The 17481-nt window shown below is 39.1% G+C and overlaps 1 gene segment (V, D, J or C); it reads right to left on the bottom strand.

Moving 5' to 3' along the window:
- Positions 1 to 7460: 7460 nt before the first annotated feature.
- On the bottom strand, positions 7461 to 8060 carry LOC120853382. The segment is given in 2 exon segments: positions 7461 to 7807; positions 8012 to 8060. Coding segments are annotated over 2 exon segments (363 nt in total).
- Positions 8061 to 17481: the final 9421 nt, after the last annotated feature.

The following is a 17481-nucleotide window of genomic DNA, read 5'->3' as shown; positions in this document are numbered from 1 at the left end:
CCTTCAAGGACAAACCAGGACTGTGGGCTCAGAGCTCAGACTTGTGTCTGCTCCTGGGCTTGTTTCCAGAGAACAGAAGCAACTGCTGCTGTTAGAGACTTACAACCAGTGCAGGTGTCCGTTGCAGTGTGTTGTTGCCAGGATCTGTCAGCCAATGATCAAGCAGTTCCTTGTTTAGGTTTTCCTGCCCTGTTTTAATCATGTCCCCCAAAGAAGGAGAGACATCCCCAACTCACAGGGTGTGTGCTGCCATCCTCTGTGATGTTTAAAGTCTGGCTCTGAAAAATGAACACTGATCATGATGGTGTGTCTATCCAGAACCATTGTTCTATCATTTCTTCTTCAAAGACATTTTGTAATGTTCCATGAAGCTTGTGGAAAACATTGTTTAATCCCAGAAAACTGTACTGAGCTCTGCATTGGAAAGAGATAAAAATTCCCATCGATGTTCAAGCAAATGTAAGTGAGATTTCAAAGTAGGCTGTGATTGCTCTGAGGGACAGGAAACATTAATAACATTGGGACAGAAAACTAAACGTCTTGAGCTTGGATATTGGAGCTCAGCATCCTGAAAAGGTCCTTGGAATCATGTATCTGTCTGCATCTAGGCAGACATTTCTCAATACATCTGTTCTTGACATACTAACTGATGACATGGATGGTATTCTCCTCATCCTCCTTGAACAATGGTCCTTAATCTTTATGTCCTCTGTGCCCGTGTTTGTAGGTGCTCTGCACCAAAGATGCTGAGACAGAGACACCAAGGATGCTGAGACAGAAAAGACAAAAGGGAAAGCAAACTATCTGGGGAGGACAAGAGTGGAGGTGGGTGATCATGGCAGAAAAAGAGGAGTGAAGAGAAAAGAGCGTAAGGAATAGGGAAGGGAAGAGTTAACCAGGGGTGGGAAATGGGAAAGCAATGTTTAGGGAGGTACATGGAAAAGGTTAAGGTTATAAGGCTATGATTCCCTGAATCCTTGACCACATGCACTCAACAAAGGATTATAAAATCAAGTTGTCTAAAGATGATGAAAATCTTTTTTTTTTTTTTTTTTTTTTTACTTTTCTGTGGAAAACATAAACTTCCTTTCCTTGATAGCCAGAAAAGACCGCTGTTTCCAAATGGCGCAGCCCCCTCTAGTGACTGAATAAATGAACTGCAGAGCTAAACTCCCACCGGATGTCAACCTTTTGAAATGTGTCTCAGATTGAAAGGGGAATATCCCTGGTGTCTCAGTCGGTAAAGAATCCATCTGCAGTGTAGGCAATGAGGGTTCGATCCCTGGATCAGGATAGCTTCCTGAAAAGGAAATGGCTACCCACTCCAGTTTTTTCAATGATCCAACGGATGTTGGCAATTTGATCTCTGGTTCCTCTGCATTTTCTAAAACCAGCTTGAACATCAGGAAGTTCACGGTTCACGTATTGCTGAAGCCTGGCTTGAAGAATTTTGAGTATTTCTTTACTAGCATGTGAGATGACTGCAATTGTGCGGTAGTCTGAGCATTCTTTGGCATTGCCTTTCTTTGGGATTGGAATGAAAACTGACCTTTTCCAGTCCTATGGCCACTGCTGAGTTTTCCAAATTTGCTGACATATTGAGTGCAGCACTTTAACAGCATCATCTTTTAGAATTTGAAATAGCTCAACTGGAATTCAATCACCTCCACTAGCTTTGTTCGTAGTGATGCTTTCTAAGGCCCACTTGACTTCACATTCCAGGATGTCTGGCTCTAGGTGAGCATGAGTGAACACACCTTCATGATTATCCTGGTCATGAAAATCTTTTTAATACAGTTCTTCTGTGTATTCTTGCCACCTCTTCTTAATATCTTCTGCTTCTGTTAGGTCCCTACCTGTTCTGTCCTTTATTGTGCCCATCTTTGCATGAAATATTCCCTTGGTATCTCTAATTTTCTTGAAGAGATCTCTAGTCTTTCCCATTTTATTGTTTTCCTCTATTTCTTTGCACTGATCACTGAGGAAAGCTTTTTTATCTCTCCTTGCTATTCTTTGGACCTCTGCATTTAACTGGGTATATCTTTCCTTTTCTCCTGTGCCTTTCACCTCTCTTCTTTTCACAGCTATTTGTAAGGCCTCCTCAGACAGCCATTTTGCTTTTTTGCATTTCTTTTTCTTGGGGATGGTCTTGAACCCTATCTCCCATACAATGTAACGAACCTCCGTCCATAGTTCATCAGGAACTCTGTCTATCAGACCTAGTCCCTTAAATCTATTTCTCACTTCCACTGTATAGTCATAAGGGATTTGATTTAGGTCATCAAAAAAGCAAGAGAGTTCCAGAAAAACATCTATTTCTGCTTTATTGACTATACCAAAGCCTTTGACTGTGTGGATCACAAGAAACTGTGGAAAATTCTGAAAGAGATGGGAATACCAGACCAACCTGACCTGCCTCTTGAGAAACCTGTATGGAGCTCAGGAAGTGACAGTTAGAACTGAACATGGAAAAACAGACTGGTTCCAAATAGGAAAAGGAGTACGTCAAGGCTGTATATTGTCACTCTGCTTATTTAACTTCTATGCAGAGTACATCATGAGAAACGCTGGGCTGGAAGAAGCACAAGCTGGAATCAAGATTGCTGAGAGAAATATCAGTAACCTCAGATATGCAGATGACACCACCCTCATGGCAGAAAGTAAAGAGGAACTAAAGAGCCTCTTGATGAAAGTGGAAAAGGAGAGTGAAAAAGTTGGCTTAACATTCAACGTTCAGAAAACTAAGATCATGGCATCTGGTCCCTTTACTTCATGGCAAATAAATGGGGAATCAGTGGAAACAGTGGCTGACTTTATTTTTCTGGGCTCCAAAATCAGATGGTGATTGCAGCCATGAAATTAAAAGATGCTTACTACTTAGAAGGAAAGTTTTGATCAACTTAGACAGCATATTAAAAAAGCAGAAATATTACTTTGCCAACAAAGGTCCATCTAGTCAAGGCTATGGTTTTTCCAGTGGTCATGTATGGATGTGATAGTTGGACTATAAAGAAAGCTGAGTGCCGAGGAATTGATGCTTTTGAACTGTGGTGTTGGAGAAGACTCTTGAGCGTCCCTTGGACTGCAAGGAGATCCAACCAGTCCATTCTAAAGGAGATCAGTCTGGGTGTTCTTTGGAAGGACTGATGTTGAAGCTGAAACTCCAATACTTTGGCCACCTGATGAGAAGAGCTGACTCATTTGAAAAAACCCCGATGCTGGGAAAGATTGAGGGCAGGAGCAGAAGGGGACAACAGAGGATGAGTTGGTTGGATGGCATCACCAGCTCGGACATGGGTTTGGGTGGACTCTGGTAGTTGGTGATGGACAGGGAGGCCTGGCGTGCTGTGGTTCATAGGGTTGCAAAGAGCCAGACATGACTAAGCGACTGAACTGAACTGAACTGAACTGAACCCACTCCAGTATCCTGCCTGGGTAAATCCATGCACAGAAGAGTCTGGTGGGCTACAGTCCATGGTGTCCCAAGAGTTGGACACGACTGAGATACACACATCTTGGTTGCATGACCTCTGTATTCATCTGTGTTTTCTTAGTTCTATTCCACTCCACAGATTGTTTTCATTATTTGTGACTCCTTTCTTTGTCACACATCCTCAGTTGTTGGCTTCTTTGTAGTTTTCCTTTTGTCTTTTATCTTCCCATATTTAAAGTTTACTCAATGCTTATAAACAGAGGTTGGTACACACAAAGCACTCAAGAGTTATCTGTTTTCTGAATGAGTAGATGAGTTGTTATTCATGAACTTAGTGAAAGAAGTTATGCTGAACAACTCTTGAAATTATTCCAAAAGCAATCTTTCAATACTACAGAAGTCAAGTTAAACAAAAGACTCCAACAGGATAAATAGAGGGTTATATTCGTGGACCAAATTCAAGAACAGATAACAAACATCACAAGTCTAGGGTGGAGGAAAATTAAACTGATGATATGGGAATTATTCCCATATAAATATTTAACAAATATTCATAAATATTCTTTGGTAGTCTGTTATGTGGCAGATCACACACACATGTCAACACCTACTACTACTGAAAATATAGGAACAACTAAAAATGAATTCATTTAAGCTATGTAGGAATATATTATTTTACTATATTAGCAAAAAATAGAAAAAAAAAACAAACATTTTTGTTTCTTGGTTTCTTTGACTTTATTTTTTTAAAAGATTGTACAAAACATTTCAAAGTGGCATTTTAAATAATAACGAAAACCAAAAAAATGGAAACCAAAATATGGAGAATCTAAAAATAAGTTTCTTAGCCTATTGGCTCTTTTCAGAATTTTTAATTTTAGAAGATTGTATCTTAACCATATGAGGTGAAGTTATCTTTCTTTGCTTGATGAAAACCAAAATAATGTACTTAATTTACTTTTAAAAAATCAAGAGAATTTGATGAAAGGCTAACGTCTCTGCATGATGAATACTCCCAACAATCCAAAAATAAGAGAAATTCCCAAATCTAATAAAAGGCATGAGTTAAAATATTAAACTCAGTATTACTCCCTACAGGATCACAAACAAGATAGGTACTTCTATTCACTGTCCTAATGGAGGGCCTGGGATAAAACCAGGGAAGAAAATAAGATATATTAAGTTTGAAAAGGAGAAGCAAAACTATTTTAATTTACAGATCACAAGTTTATACATGTAGAAAATACAAGGTACCTCTAAACAAACTGTTTAAGAGCTAGAACCTATTAGTGCATTGATACAGTCACCAAACACAAAAATCAATTTTATTTCTAGATTCTAGCAAAAGCATTAGAAAATGCAATTAAAATGTCATTTATCAAATGCTTGGGAACTAATTTAATATAAGGTATGCAAGACCTCTTCTTGATTCCTCTCCAGTAACTCTAGAATAATTTTGATTTGAGAGATAAAAATCACAGATCATTTTAGGGAGATGAGAAATGTCCTCACTTCTGGGGTCTGGGGTAACATAAATCATGGCCTGGTACTCAGTGGTGACCAGTCCTTGCTGCCTACAGACACTAATGTCAGGAAAGACCATTTCCTAAGGCTGATCAATGAAATAGTGTTTTCAAAACCCCAAACAAGAGGTTGGTACCATCTGTTTGGCTGTTGAACTAAATCTGTTCTCATATTGACAGGTATCCTAGCTCTGTTCTGGCTATTTCAGGGCATAATTAATTCCCTGAATCCACATTTTTCTTAACCCAATTAGTCCTAGTTCTGGATTTGATGCTGGGCATTTAGGTCAATTAAGATTAAAAAAAGCTATACGAAATAAAAGATAAAACTGTTATAAGTAGCCTTGCTTTCCAGGTGGCTCAGTGGTAGAATCTGCCTGCCAACCAGGTGGACTATTTTTATTTACACATCATACGTTTGCACCTGTAGAAAATCCCCCTGCATTGGGAAGATCCCCTAGAGAAGGGAGGGCCAACCCACTCCAGTATTCTTGCCTGGGAAATCCCATGGACAGGGGAGCCTGGGGGCTACAGTGCATGGGGTCGCAGAGAGCTGGACACGACAGAGACTAAACAACAGCAGCAATGCAAGCCTCCACAGCAACCTCAGCATTAACAAAGGGAATCAGAGAGGACCTAGATTACTGAAAGAAATCAGAGAGGACAAATAAAGAGGCTGTGGATCCAAAGACTCCACATGTTAAGATGTCAGTTGTCCCAAATGAATTCATAAATTCAACACAATCCCAATCAAATTACCTCAATCTCCTGTGGTAGAAGCTATTCTATACCTTATGTGGAAGTGCAAAGACCTAGAATAAGCCTTGAATAAGACAAAGAAAACATGACTTGCCTTTCCAGATTTCAAAATGTGTATGAAGCCCCAGTAATTAAGATAGAACAGTCTGTTGGTATAAGGATAAAATAAAGAAGTCAATAAACAGAATCAAGTCCAGAAAGAGGTCATAATACATGTGCCATCAATTTTTTTCTCTCTAAAAGTGTCTATGCAGCTCCATGGGGGCAAAGTTGGTCTTTCTAGGATAATAGCTAGAATAATTGGCTATTTTTTATTTTTTGGAAGCAGCAGTGTTTTGTAGCTTTCTGTGTATAAGTTCTGTACATGTTTTCCTAGATTTATGCCTAAGGACTTAGGATCTTTCTTGAGCCATTGTAAATAGTATTATATTTTTAATTTAGGTATCCACATGTTTACTGATAGTATATAAAAATGCATTTTATTTTGTGTGTTTACCTTATATATCCTGAGACCTTCTGAACCCACTTACTAGTAGGAGTTTTGGAGGGTATATTCTTTGGGATTTTCTACATAGATAGAAAATAGTGGTAATTTGACTGCCTTTCTGGCTTAAAAGATTGTTTATATGTTTATTTGCTTTACTGCACTGGCTACAGCATCCAGCACTGTGCTGAAGGAGAGTGATTAAAGTGGATATTCTCCCTTTGTTCCCTTCCTTAGCAACAGACAATCTGTGGGTTCCAGTTGTCCTCATAGTTCAAATATGACTTTGTTTGTCACAGATTGTCCATGCTTTTGTCCCCATCAGACTTTCCTTTACAAATGTTACCCTCAGTCCAGTTTTGTTCAGTTCAGTTGCTCAGTTGTGTCCAACTCTTTGCGACCCCATGGACTGCAGTATGCCAGGCTTCCCTGTCCATCACCAACTCCCAGAACTTACTCAAACTCATGTCCATTGAGTCAGTGATGCCATCCAACCATCTCATCCTCTTTCGTCCCCTTCTCCTTCCACCTTCAATCATTCCAGTTTCAAGGTCTTTTCCAATGAGTCAGTTCTTCACACCTTGTGGCCAAAGTATTGGAATTTCAGCTTCAGCATCAGGCCTTCCAATGAATATTCAGGACTGATTTCCTTTAGGATGGACAGGTTGAATCTCTGTGCAGTCCAAGGGACTCTCAAGAGTCTTCTCCAACATGACAGTTCAAAAGCATCAATGTTACTCTAAGCTGACTTAAAGTGAATTCAGGCTCAACACCAGATATGAAGATAACAGCTTTGTACAGACTCGTCCACCAGCTCTAGCCATTGCCTGAGTTCTAATCCCTAGAACTAATCTCTTATTCTACATCACTCATGGTTCTGCTTTTCTGATTGTGCCCTGACACAAAGTCTAAGAGGAAACGATTAAGGAAATAGTTTTGATGGTGATTCCACACAATTAGACCCAGTTTTGTGATGAAGTAAAACTGCCAGTTTAAAATATTATGGGGCAAGTTTTCAAATTTAGACAACTTTACACATGTTCTGTACAGTTGATTTAAAGTCAAAAATTCAAATGGAGAATATAATAGTAGAAAATTACTCTGGACACCTGTTTCCAAATAATGTAGAAGGTGCCTTTAACTAGAACTAAATCTTCTGATCCAGACCACAACTTAAATAACCACAGGACCATCATTTCTTGTCTGGGGTCTGTGGATGTGCATTTCAGCTGGGTTCCTGCAGTAGGAGGGCTCTCTCTTACTAAGCTCCAGGGTTTTTGTACAGCTTTTCCTATCACTTCAAGCACTGTGAGTCACAGAGAGCACAGAAGTACTTTGCAGAGTCTTCCAGTTGTAAGGCTGAAATGGTGAGGCTGATGGATTTATCTGCTTTCTTAAAGTTTATCGAGTAGCGGTCTTTCCTTGCATTTGTGACTAATGAACCCTGATGAATAACATAAGTCATCTGTCCATTGGAAAGTTGCTTGTACCAATAAAGGTAATAAATGCCCCAGCTTGTTTCATACCGACAATTCAGGGTGACTGACTGCCCCACTTGGCTGGATACATCTGACTGGTCTTGAGTAACTTTCTGGGTCACACCAGATCCTGTGGGAAAAAAATCAGAAAACAAAGATGAAGCAATGAATAAAATAGTGTAGGAGTTATTTAGGATCCAAAGACAAAAAATTGAAATCCTAAGATGCTTTTCTCCAACCCTCCTTTCCTCCCCAAGTCCCTGTGAAGCTCCACGTGTCTGTGTGCATTCCTTTCACCTTGAACACGAGCACTCATGTTTGGAAGCGTCCCTACCAGAGAAGGTGAAGGCCAGGAGCACCCAGAGCAGACTGGAGAGTGGCATGAGGCACGGATTCCCTGAACAAATGTGCTCAGTTCTGCCTCAAGCTGAGAGTTCAGTGCCTTTGAGTGCCTGGCAGCACATACATATACTACCCTGGTACCCGTGTGACTCCCCAGAACAGGAAGTGGGGGCTGTCATGTTCATAGACCACGTGGTCTGTGCATGGATGGGGAAAAGTCTGGCTCACCACAAGCCTTTACTTTGTCTGCTTGTCTTTCCTTGATTATTAAGTTAGGCAGATCCTGAAAGAAGGCATGAAAAAAGCAATCAGTATTAAAATTTGAGCAGAGGAGAACTGAATATTAGACAAATTGAGATACATTGATAATTATTCAGCAAAATAGTTTTGCCATCCTGTTTAAGATATAATTTACTATACCCTATGAAACTTTCTGTAATCTACTAACAGGTCATTCATTTAGCCTAGTCTTACTTTTCTCCATCCAGAATGTAATGACTCTTTTAAAAAACTTGCAGATCTTAGGTTTCTTGGTGAATGGAAATTTTATTCAAAATCACTAATATATCTCTGTCTTTGTATTGAGTTTTGTGACTCTATTTAGGTTTTTCAATAAATAAAATTACTTCACCATGAAATGACCAAAAAAAAAAAATTAGTCCATCTGACTTTCAGAGTCTATTCAGTTTTAATTTTGAATGAAATTATACAGGGATAAAACATTATTTTGAAATTTGAAATTGAGTCTTATTTGTTAGACTTTGAGGAAGATCAGGATATTCAGTCCTGGCCCTTCCACAAGTAGAACTGCATATATCAGACCATGTGTCCTGGAATTGTCCTGATGTCACATTTTCTATGTCATTGGCCCAAAGTGTTCAGTCTCACTTGTTAGTGGCTCATTATTTTTCTCTTTGTAAAATAAATTCAAAATAAGTATGCCAGATCTTTCTGTGACATAATGCTGTAATGTTCTCCTACAAAACTTGGTATCTACAGGTTTTAAACACTTTTTTGTTTTTGTTCACTCACTAAGTTGTGTCCAAACTTTGTGACTTCATGGACTGCAGCACCCCAGGCTACACTGTACTTCAATATCTTCCAAAGTTGCTCTAATTCATGTCCATTGAGTCAATGATGCTATCTATCCACCTCATCCTTTGCTGCTCCTTTCTCCTTTTGCCTTCAATCTTTCCCAGCATCAGAGTTTTTCCAAAGAGTCGGCTCTTCACATCAGGTCGCCAAAGTATTGGAGCTTCAGCTTTAGCATCAGTCCTTCCAGTGAATATTCACGGTTGATTCTATTAGGACTGACTGGTTTGTCCTCCTTGCAGCCCAAGGGACTCTCAAGAGCTTTCTCCAGCCTCACAATTCAAAAGCATCAATTCTTCAGCATTCAACCTTATTTATGGTCCAGCTCTCACACCACACGTGACAACTGGAAAAACCATAGCTTTGATTATACAGACCTTTGTCGGCAAAGTGATGTGTCTGCTTTTTAATATGCCATCTTAAGCTTCTTGGGGGCACAAGTGTTTAAGAACCCGCCTGCAAATGCAGGAGACATAAGAGATGTGGGTTTGATCCCTGGGTCAGGAAGATTGCCTGGAGGAGGGCATGGCAACCCACTCCAGTATTCTTGCCTGGGAAATCTCATGGACAGAGGAGCTGGAGGGCTACGGTTCATAGGGATGTGGAGCTGGACACGACTGAAGCGACTTAGCCCACCTGCAGGTTTGTCATATCTTTTCTTCCAAGGAGCAAGCATCTTTCAATTTCACGGCTTCAGTCACCATCCATAGGGATTTTGGAGCCCAAGAAAGTAACATCTGTCATTACTTCTACTTTTCCCCTTCTATTTACCATGAAGTGACGGGACCAGATGCCATGATCTTAGATTTCTGAATGTTGAGTTTCAAGCCAGTTTTTTCACTCTCTTCTTTCACACTCATCAAGAGGCCCTTTGGTTCCTCTTCACTTTGTCCCATTAGAATGGTATCATCTGAAACTGAGGTTTTTGATATTTCTCCCAGCAATCTTGATTCCAGCTTGTGATTCATCCAGCCCAGCATTTCACATGTTATACTCCGCATATAAGTTAAATAAGAGGACAGGACAATACAACCTTGACATACTCCTTTCCCAGTTTGGAACCGGTCGGTTGTTCCATGTCCAGTTCTAACTGTTGCTTCTTGACCTGCATACAGGTTTCTCGGGAGACAAGTAAGGTGGGCTGGTATTTCCATCTCCTTAAGAATTTTCCAGTTTGTTGTTATCCACACAAAGTTTTTAGTGTAGTCAATGAAACAGAAGTAGAGGTTTTTCTGGAATTCCTTTGCTTTCTCCATGATCCCATGGATGTTGGCAATTTGATCTCTGGTTCTTCTGCCTCTTTGAAACTCAGCTTGTACATCTGGAAGTTCTTGGTTCACATACTGCTGAAGGCTAACTGAAGGATTTTAAGCATAATCTTACTAGCATGTGAAATGAGCTCAATTGCATAATAATTTGAACAATCTTTGGTATTGCCCTTCCTGGAACTGGAATGAAAACTGACCTTTTCCAGTCCTGTTCAAACACTTAATATATGTCAATACCACAGAACTTGACTGAAGTTTTATATACTGTACATGATCATGAAGTATGTATCTCTCAATCTTCCACTTGGTTTCATCATTTTAATAGATGAATTCATTTAAAAGAACCAAAAGCAAACAAACAAGTAGAAAAGGAAGTATAGACACAGTCTCCAAAACAGTGCCAGTTCTTAGAATTTAAGGTCAAAAGAACTCATTAATGAGTGATGCAGGGAGGTGAGTTTATATAACATTGAACCATTTTTCCTCTGTCCCATATGAACTCTGAGTGAGAGGCAGCTGATGTCCTGGTTTCTAATTATTTACAAGGAAGCAAGAGAGACCACAAATGCCCAGAGCAGTCTGGGGAACAGCAAGATAATACATGTATTATATGTATCAGTATATTATATTTATCACGTTTTATATCCACCTTTTTATGCATAGTTGTGAAATTGATCACATTTGTAAATTCTTATTACCACCACTGAAATTAAGATACAGAACCATTCCATCACCCTAAAGAACTTGCTTTGCCAACCATCCCCACCTATGCAACCATTGAAAACTGCTGATGCCTTGGTTTCCAATCATTTGTGACTAGGCAGAAGAGACCACAAAGGCCTACAACAGCCTGGGGAGCAGCTTGATATTCTAAAATATATATGCTGATATAATAATTACATATACATACCAGCAAATTCATATTGCTAAAATTTTATTAAAATACAGATCATGATCTGACACCTCAGTTTTATATGCACCCTGGTTTTGATGCATAGCTCTGTGAAACTTTATCACATGTATAGGCTCTTGTTATCACCATTAAAATCATGACATTGAATTATTCCTTCTCTCTAAAGAAACCCTCTTTGCACACCTTCCTGAGGCCTGAAATTCTTTACAATTCAGTTCACTACTGATCTCCTTTCATCTCTGTATTTTGTCCTGTTGAGAATGTTGTATAAGTAGAATCACAGTATGTATACAATCATAATAATCCAGTAAGTGTAACCATACACCATGTAGCCTCTGAGATTGATTTTTAACTCAGCATAACATCCTGAGATCCACCTAGACTATTGCATATATCAATAATCTTTTATTTTTAATCACTACAAACTGTCCCCAACCTAATTAGGGATAATTGAATTTAGGATTTAGTGGTATGCATTCAGTAGAAACCATACTTAGAATATTGAAATTTTATCTTTTCCTGGGCTAGCAATATGCAGTATGAGATTTCCTGGTGATTCTGGGGAGCAGCAGTGAGCTGAGCTCCTGGCCAGCCTCAAAATCATGAGTGTAAATAACCAACACATTTACGGCCATTTCATACCCATATAACCATTCTGGTTTTCACTTTCAGTATAGTACTCAACACATTCATAATATTTTCATCATTTTAGTAAAAATAGACTATGTGAGACAATTTTTTTCCCAACTGTAGGCTAATGTAAGTATTGACCACATTTAAGGGTAGCTACTGCTTCCCTGATAGCTGAGTTGGTAAAGAATTTGCTGCAAAGCAGGAGACCCTGGTTTGATTCCTGGGTTAGGAAGTTCTTCTGGACAAGGGACAGGCTACCCACACCAGTATTCTTGGTTTCCATTGTGGCTTAGCTGGTTAAGAATCCACCTGCAATGCAGGAGACCTGTGTTTGATCCCTGGATTGAGAAGATGTCCTGGAGAAGGGAAAGGCTACCCACTCCACTAGTCTGGCCTGGAGAATTCCATAGACAGTCCATAGGGTCGCAAAGAGTTGGACACGACTGAGCGACTTTCACTTTCAAGGGAAGCTAGGTTAAATATATTAGATGGGTTATCATTTTTAAAATTTTAATTTATTATTTTGAAGTATAGTTTCTTTACAATGTTAGTTTCTGCAGTGCAGCAAAGACAATCTGTTATACATGTATATGTTTATCCCACTCTTTTTTAGATTTCCTTCCCCCATTAAATGAACTTTTTACTTCCTATTGTTTCAACTTAAAAAGATTTATTGCAAAATAACCTTATTGAAGTTGAGGAAGATGTATAAATAGTAATTCATTGTGTAAATGTACTATAGGATATTTATCTGTTCATTCAATGAAGATCACTGGTTAATTTCCAGTACTAATGTACATATTTTTGTGTGAACATAAAGTTTTCCTTTCTCAAACATAAATACTCAGGAGTATGATTGCTGGGTTGCTCAGTAAGTGAATACTTAAGTTTATGTGAAACTCTAGGATTGTTTTCTAGAGTGACTGGGCCATTCACCCACCAGCAATGCATGAGTGATCTGACTTCTCTGCTTCCTTGCCAGAACTTGGTATTGTCCGTAATTTTCATTTTAGCTCTTATGATAGGTGTGAAGTGGTTTTTCTTTGTAATTTTAATTTGCTTTTCCCTAATATAATTTTAGGTGTATATTCTTTGGATTTTCTACATAGATAATCATATTACCAGCAAATAGTGGCAGTTTTACTTTTTCTTCCAACTCTATTAGGTTGTTACATCTACTTTCTTTATTGCACTGACTCCAACATCTAGCACTGTATGGAAGGAGTGACGATTATGGACACTCTGGTTTTGTTCTCTTTTTTAGAGAAAATCATAGTCTTTTACTAGTGAGAACACCATTAGCTATTGAGGAGATTCCCCACTCTTCTTATGTTGCTCAGAGTTTTCACCATAACTGACTACTGAATTTTTGCAAATGCTTTTTTTTTTTGACTAGATTAATATGATTCTTCTTTTCTACCCTGTTAATATGGTGAATTCTATCCATTGATTTTCAATATTAAAGTGTCTTGCACCCTTGAAGGAAATTACATTTGTGCTCAGTATATTATTCATTTTATATATCAGTGAATTTTACTTGCTAAAATATTTTCAGAAATTTGTGTCTATCTTCAAGATAAAAGATATTTCCCTGTAGATTTTGTTTTTTTATGGTCTTTGTCTGATTTGGGTATCAGGGTAATATTAGCCTCATAAAATGAGTGAAGAATTATTTTCTTTCTATTTTCTGCAAGAAATTGTGTATAATTCAATGTTTGACAGAATTCTTCAGTGACATTGAGTCTGGGGATTTTTTTTTAATTAAAACTTCAATTTCTTCATAGACATCATGAATTCAGCTATCTCTGGCCCCTGCTCGAGGAGAGATGAGGAGGAGCAACCCACAGTGAGGTTTGGGGACAGACAGCAGGTGCTTCCAGAGCACTGTGCCTCTGCACAGAAGTAGGTTCCTGCATCTGAGAGCTGGGCAGCGGTGAGGTGCAGGGAACTGTGCTGTCTGGACTCTCCAAGCCGACCTGTCCGTCTCCGCTGCGTCTTCACTTCTCCACCCTTAACTAATATCATCAAGAGGACAGGACTTCTCCCAGGCCTCTGTTTATACCACTGTAAGCTGCTTAAAATGCTTGAGAAATTGCAGTACGTGGTGAAGTTCTCTCCTTGCAAAAGCAAGAATTCAGGAAAATGCTTTATCTGTTGTCCATTCATATCTGTTCAGAAAAGCAATGAGAAGTAACAAAGAAAGTCTGATAGGATGTTTATTCTCTCAGCTGTAATGGTCTCTTTCATTCTTCTTGTGTATTTTCTCCTCCTTTCCATGTCTCCTTCCCCAACTCACTCTATCTCCCACACTTTAGTTTTTGTTTTTCTCAACATCCTTCTCTCAGTTAGAAAATCCCACTTCTACAGTTGCCTGCAGATAAGATTCCTCTGTGCTGAATTTTCTGGGAGGAATCAAACTCACGTGATATTTGTATCCATAAGATCAACACTGGTGCTAACAGTAGCATCTCCCTTTTCTTCCTCTTCAGAAACAGTTGTTGAATCTGCCTGCTCCTAAAAGGGTTTCCTTTGTATCACCTTCTTCCAGACCTATAGAAATGTAGTCTATACTGCCTTTTGGAAAGAAAATAGAAAGGAGTGACTACAATTTGAGACAGCCAATCAGACTTACTACCTTGTATATACCCACCCATCTTCCCCAGGGAGTGTCTATGTTTGCAGATGCTGCCCCCCTGTGACTGGATCAAAAATTGCTGATCCAGTAATACTTGGTAAATAGTGGTTACTCAAACATTTGTTGAATGATAAATAAATGTATATGTTTTCATATGTGAGAATTTGAATGCAAATGTCCCAAAGAGCAATTTAAAAGTGCCCTTCCATGAATGTAAACAGTCAGGAGTTGCTTGTAGCTATTTAGAAATGTTACCTTTGGAAAACTGTGTGAGCCCCAGTAGCCATATTTCTCTCATAACAAATCATCATGAATTCGATGGCTCCAAAAATCAAGAATTGGTTCCCTTCAACCTGGAGGGCAGAGGTCTGACAACAAGGTGTCAGCAGGAACATACTCCTTCCAAATGTTCTAGGAGAGACTCCTTCCTCGCCTCTTCTGGCTTCTGGTAGCTCCATGTGGTCCTTTGCTTGTGACTGTATACCTCCAGCCTCCTCCTCCATCGAGAAGCCCTCACAAGGACTTCCTGTTGAGGAAGGAGATGCTTCTCACCTGTGTGTCTCTTAAAAGGACACTTGTCACTGGATTGAGGCCCCACCAAGATAATCCAGTATGATTAGATTTTGATATCCTTTGCTTAATTACATTTGAAAAGGTTCTTTGTTAAATTTAAGTTCACACTCACAGTTTCTGTGGGTTAGGATGTGAATGTATCTTTCGGGGCCCGCCCTCCAGCACACTATAGGGTCCTTAATGTCTTTGAAGTGTTGCCATGTAATTACACAAACAGTAGAAATCTCAAAACTTCTTTAAAGTCAAAAGTCAATCTGAATCTGAATTACTTTATATATAGAAACAGAGAAGCAGGTTTAGGATGTAACGGAAAAGGAAAATCCCATGAGTTAACAAAGTTCTTTGAAATGCACATCATTGGGATAACTTTTCCTTTTCAGGCATGTTGGGTTTGAACTCCAAATGAAGACAGATCTAGGAATGCTCTGTTGGTGAAGGCTCCACTCCCACCCTAAAAGAGCAGGGGGTCTGGAGCTGCACTTGGGGATGTTTTCAAAGTTCCTTCGTCTTCATGCAGATCAGGAGCCCTGCCGCAGTTTACACAGAAGGATGTAAACCAAGACAGAAGAGTCACCCACTGGAGAAGGTTGCCCTTTCCCAACTCACACCATCGTATTTGCTGTAGCCTATCTCTGGGTCTTGTGCTGTGAAGGAGATATTTGCTAAATGAAAAGAAGGGAACCTGACCACGCTTTGGTTTGTGGACTAAAAGGAATCTCTTCATGCCTCGTAGGAAACAGTTTGAATGAATATAAATATAAGATGGCCCTCAGTAGCAAATATTCCTGTCAAATCATCTTAAGAGGGGACCAGATCCAAGAATAGTTATAATTAAATGTTAGCAATATTATCCTCTGAGATTTCATATAAGAACAAATGTTGCTTGAACTGGGCTGTAAAGGTTGGGTACATATAAGTGTTTTAAACAAGTACTTGGGAAAAACCATTCTGACCAAAGAGGACAGTATCTGCAAAGGTTCAGATTAAGGAAAGAGCTTAATACTAGCATAAATGGTTTTATTTTAAAGTGGCTGATGTACATCTAGAGTATATGGCAGAAAAGGGTGAATGAGAAAACTAGAAGTAACTCAGGGGAAAATTGTACATTGCCTTGTAATTCTTAATATAACACTTGATCTTTACAATTTCTGATGGTTCCTCATTATCCAAAGATGAGCAAGAAGCAAACTAATTATATGAATTATATGTATATATATACATATATATGTTATTGTTGTTCAGTCGCTAAGTCGTGTCCAATTCTTTGTGACCCCATGAACTGCAGCATGCCAGGCTCCTCTGTCCATGGGATTTCCCAGGCAAGAATACTGGAATGGGTTGCCATTTCCTTCTCCAATACACACAGACACACACAGACACACACACACACACACACACACACACACACACATATACATATACATATACATATATATATATGTATATATATATAAAATACCTCTTTGGTCATGTAGAAGTCAGATTCAAAGAGTTAAGAGTAAAGGCAGGAAGAGAGTTAAGAGGCCCTTGCAGTTATCCAAATGAGAAGTGCTAAATGCTTGGATTAGGGGAGCTGCAAGGAGTGTAGAGATGAGGAAGTGGATGCGAGTGCTATTTGAGAGGTAAACTGACCTGATGTTGATGATTATTAAGTCTATGTGCTTCATTAGCACTCTGGTACCAGTTTGCCATTTGGAACATGTTTATTCTATCAGCTCGTGTGGAAACTAGTGGCCAAAGTTGTACACTCGTCACTCAGTCATGTCCAGCTTTTCGTGATCCCATGGACTATAGCCCACCAGGCTCCTCTGCCCATGGAATTATCCAGACAAGAATACTGGAACAGGTAGCCATTCCCTTCTCCAGGGTATCTTCCTGACCCAGGGATCGAACACAGCTCTCCTGCATTGTGAGCAGATTCTTTATCATCTAAGCCATCAGAGAAGCCCAAAATGATATTAAATTGGTGGGTTATTTGGAAATCTGCAAAATAAGCACAGGACCAGAAAATTGATCAGCTTCATATACCTGGAAATTACTGAGTAAGAAACTCAGATTCTGGAGTTCAGTTACTTATTCATTATCACAGTTACAATATAAACTGGGGGAGAGACCAAGTTTAGTAGTGAATTTCTCCCATCAATAATTCTTCCAGATATCAAAGCGATTTTTAAAAATGCAAACAGCCACATAGTAAAGAAATGAAATACAGATGTCCGTGTAGTGGATTTGAACTAAAGCAAAACCAAAATCTCCAATGAGTTAAATGAGACAGAATTGACTGTTCTGATATATAACATACAGACTTCCATGCCAGATGTGTGAGACAGCATATCCCCATATTACAT

Source organism: Oryx dammah, unplaced genomic scaffold (genome assembly GCF_014754425.2).
Source record: "Oryx dammah isolate SB20612 unplaced genomic scaffold, SCBI_Odam_1.1 HiC_scaffold_26, whole genome shotgun sequence".
Lineage (NCBI taxonomy): Eukaryota > Metazoa > Chordata > Mammalia > Artiodactyla > Bovidae > Oryx > Oryx dammah.
The sequence above is the reverse complement of the archived record's forward strand: the minus strand, read 5'-3'. Positions and strand labels throughout refer to the sequence as shown.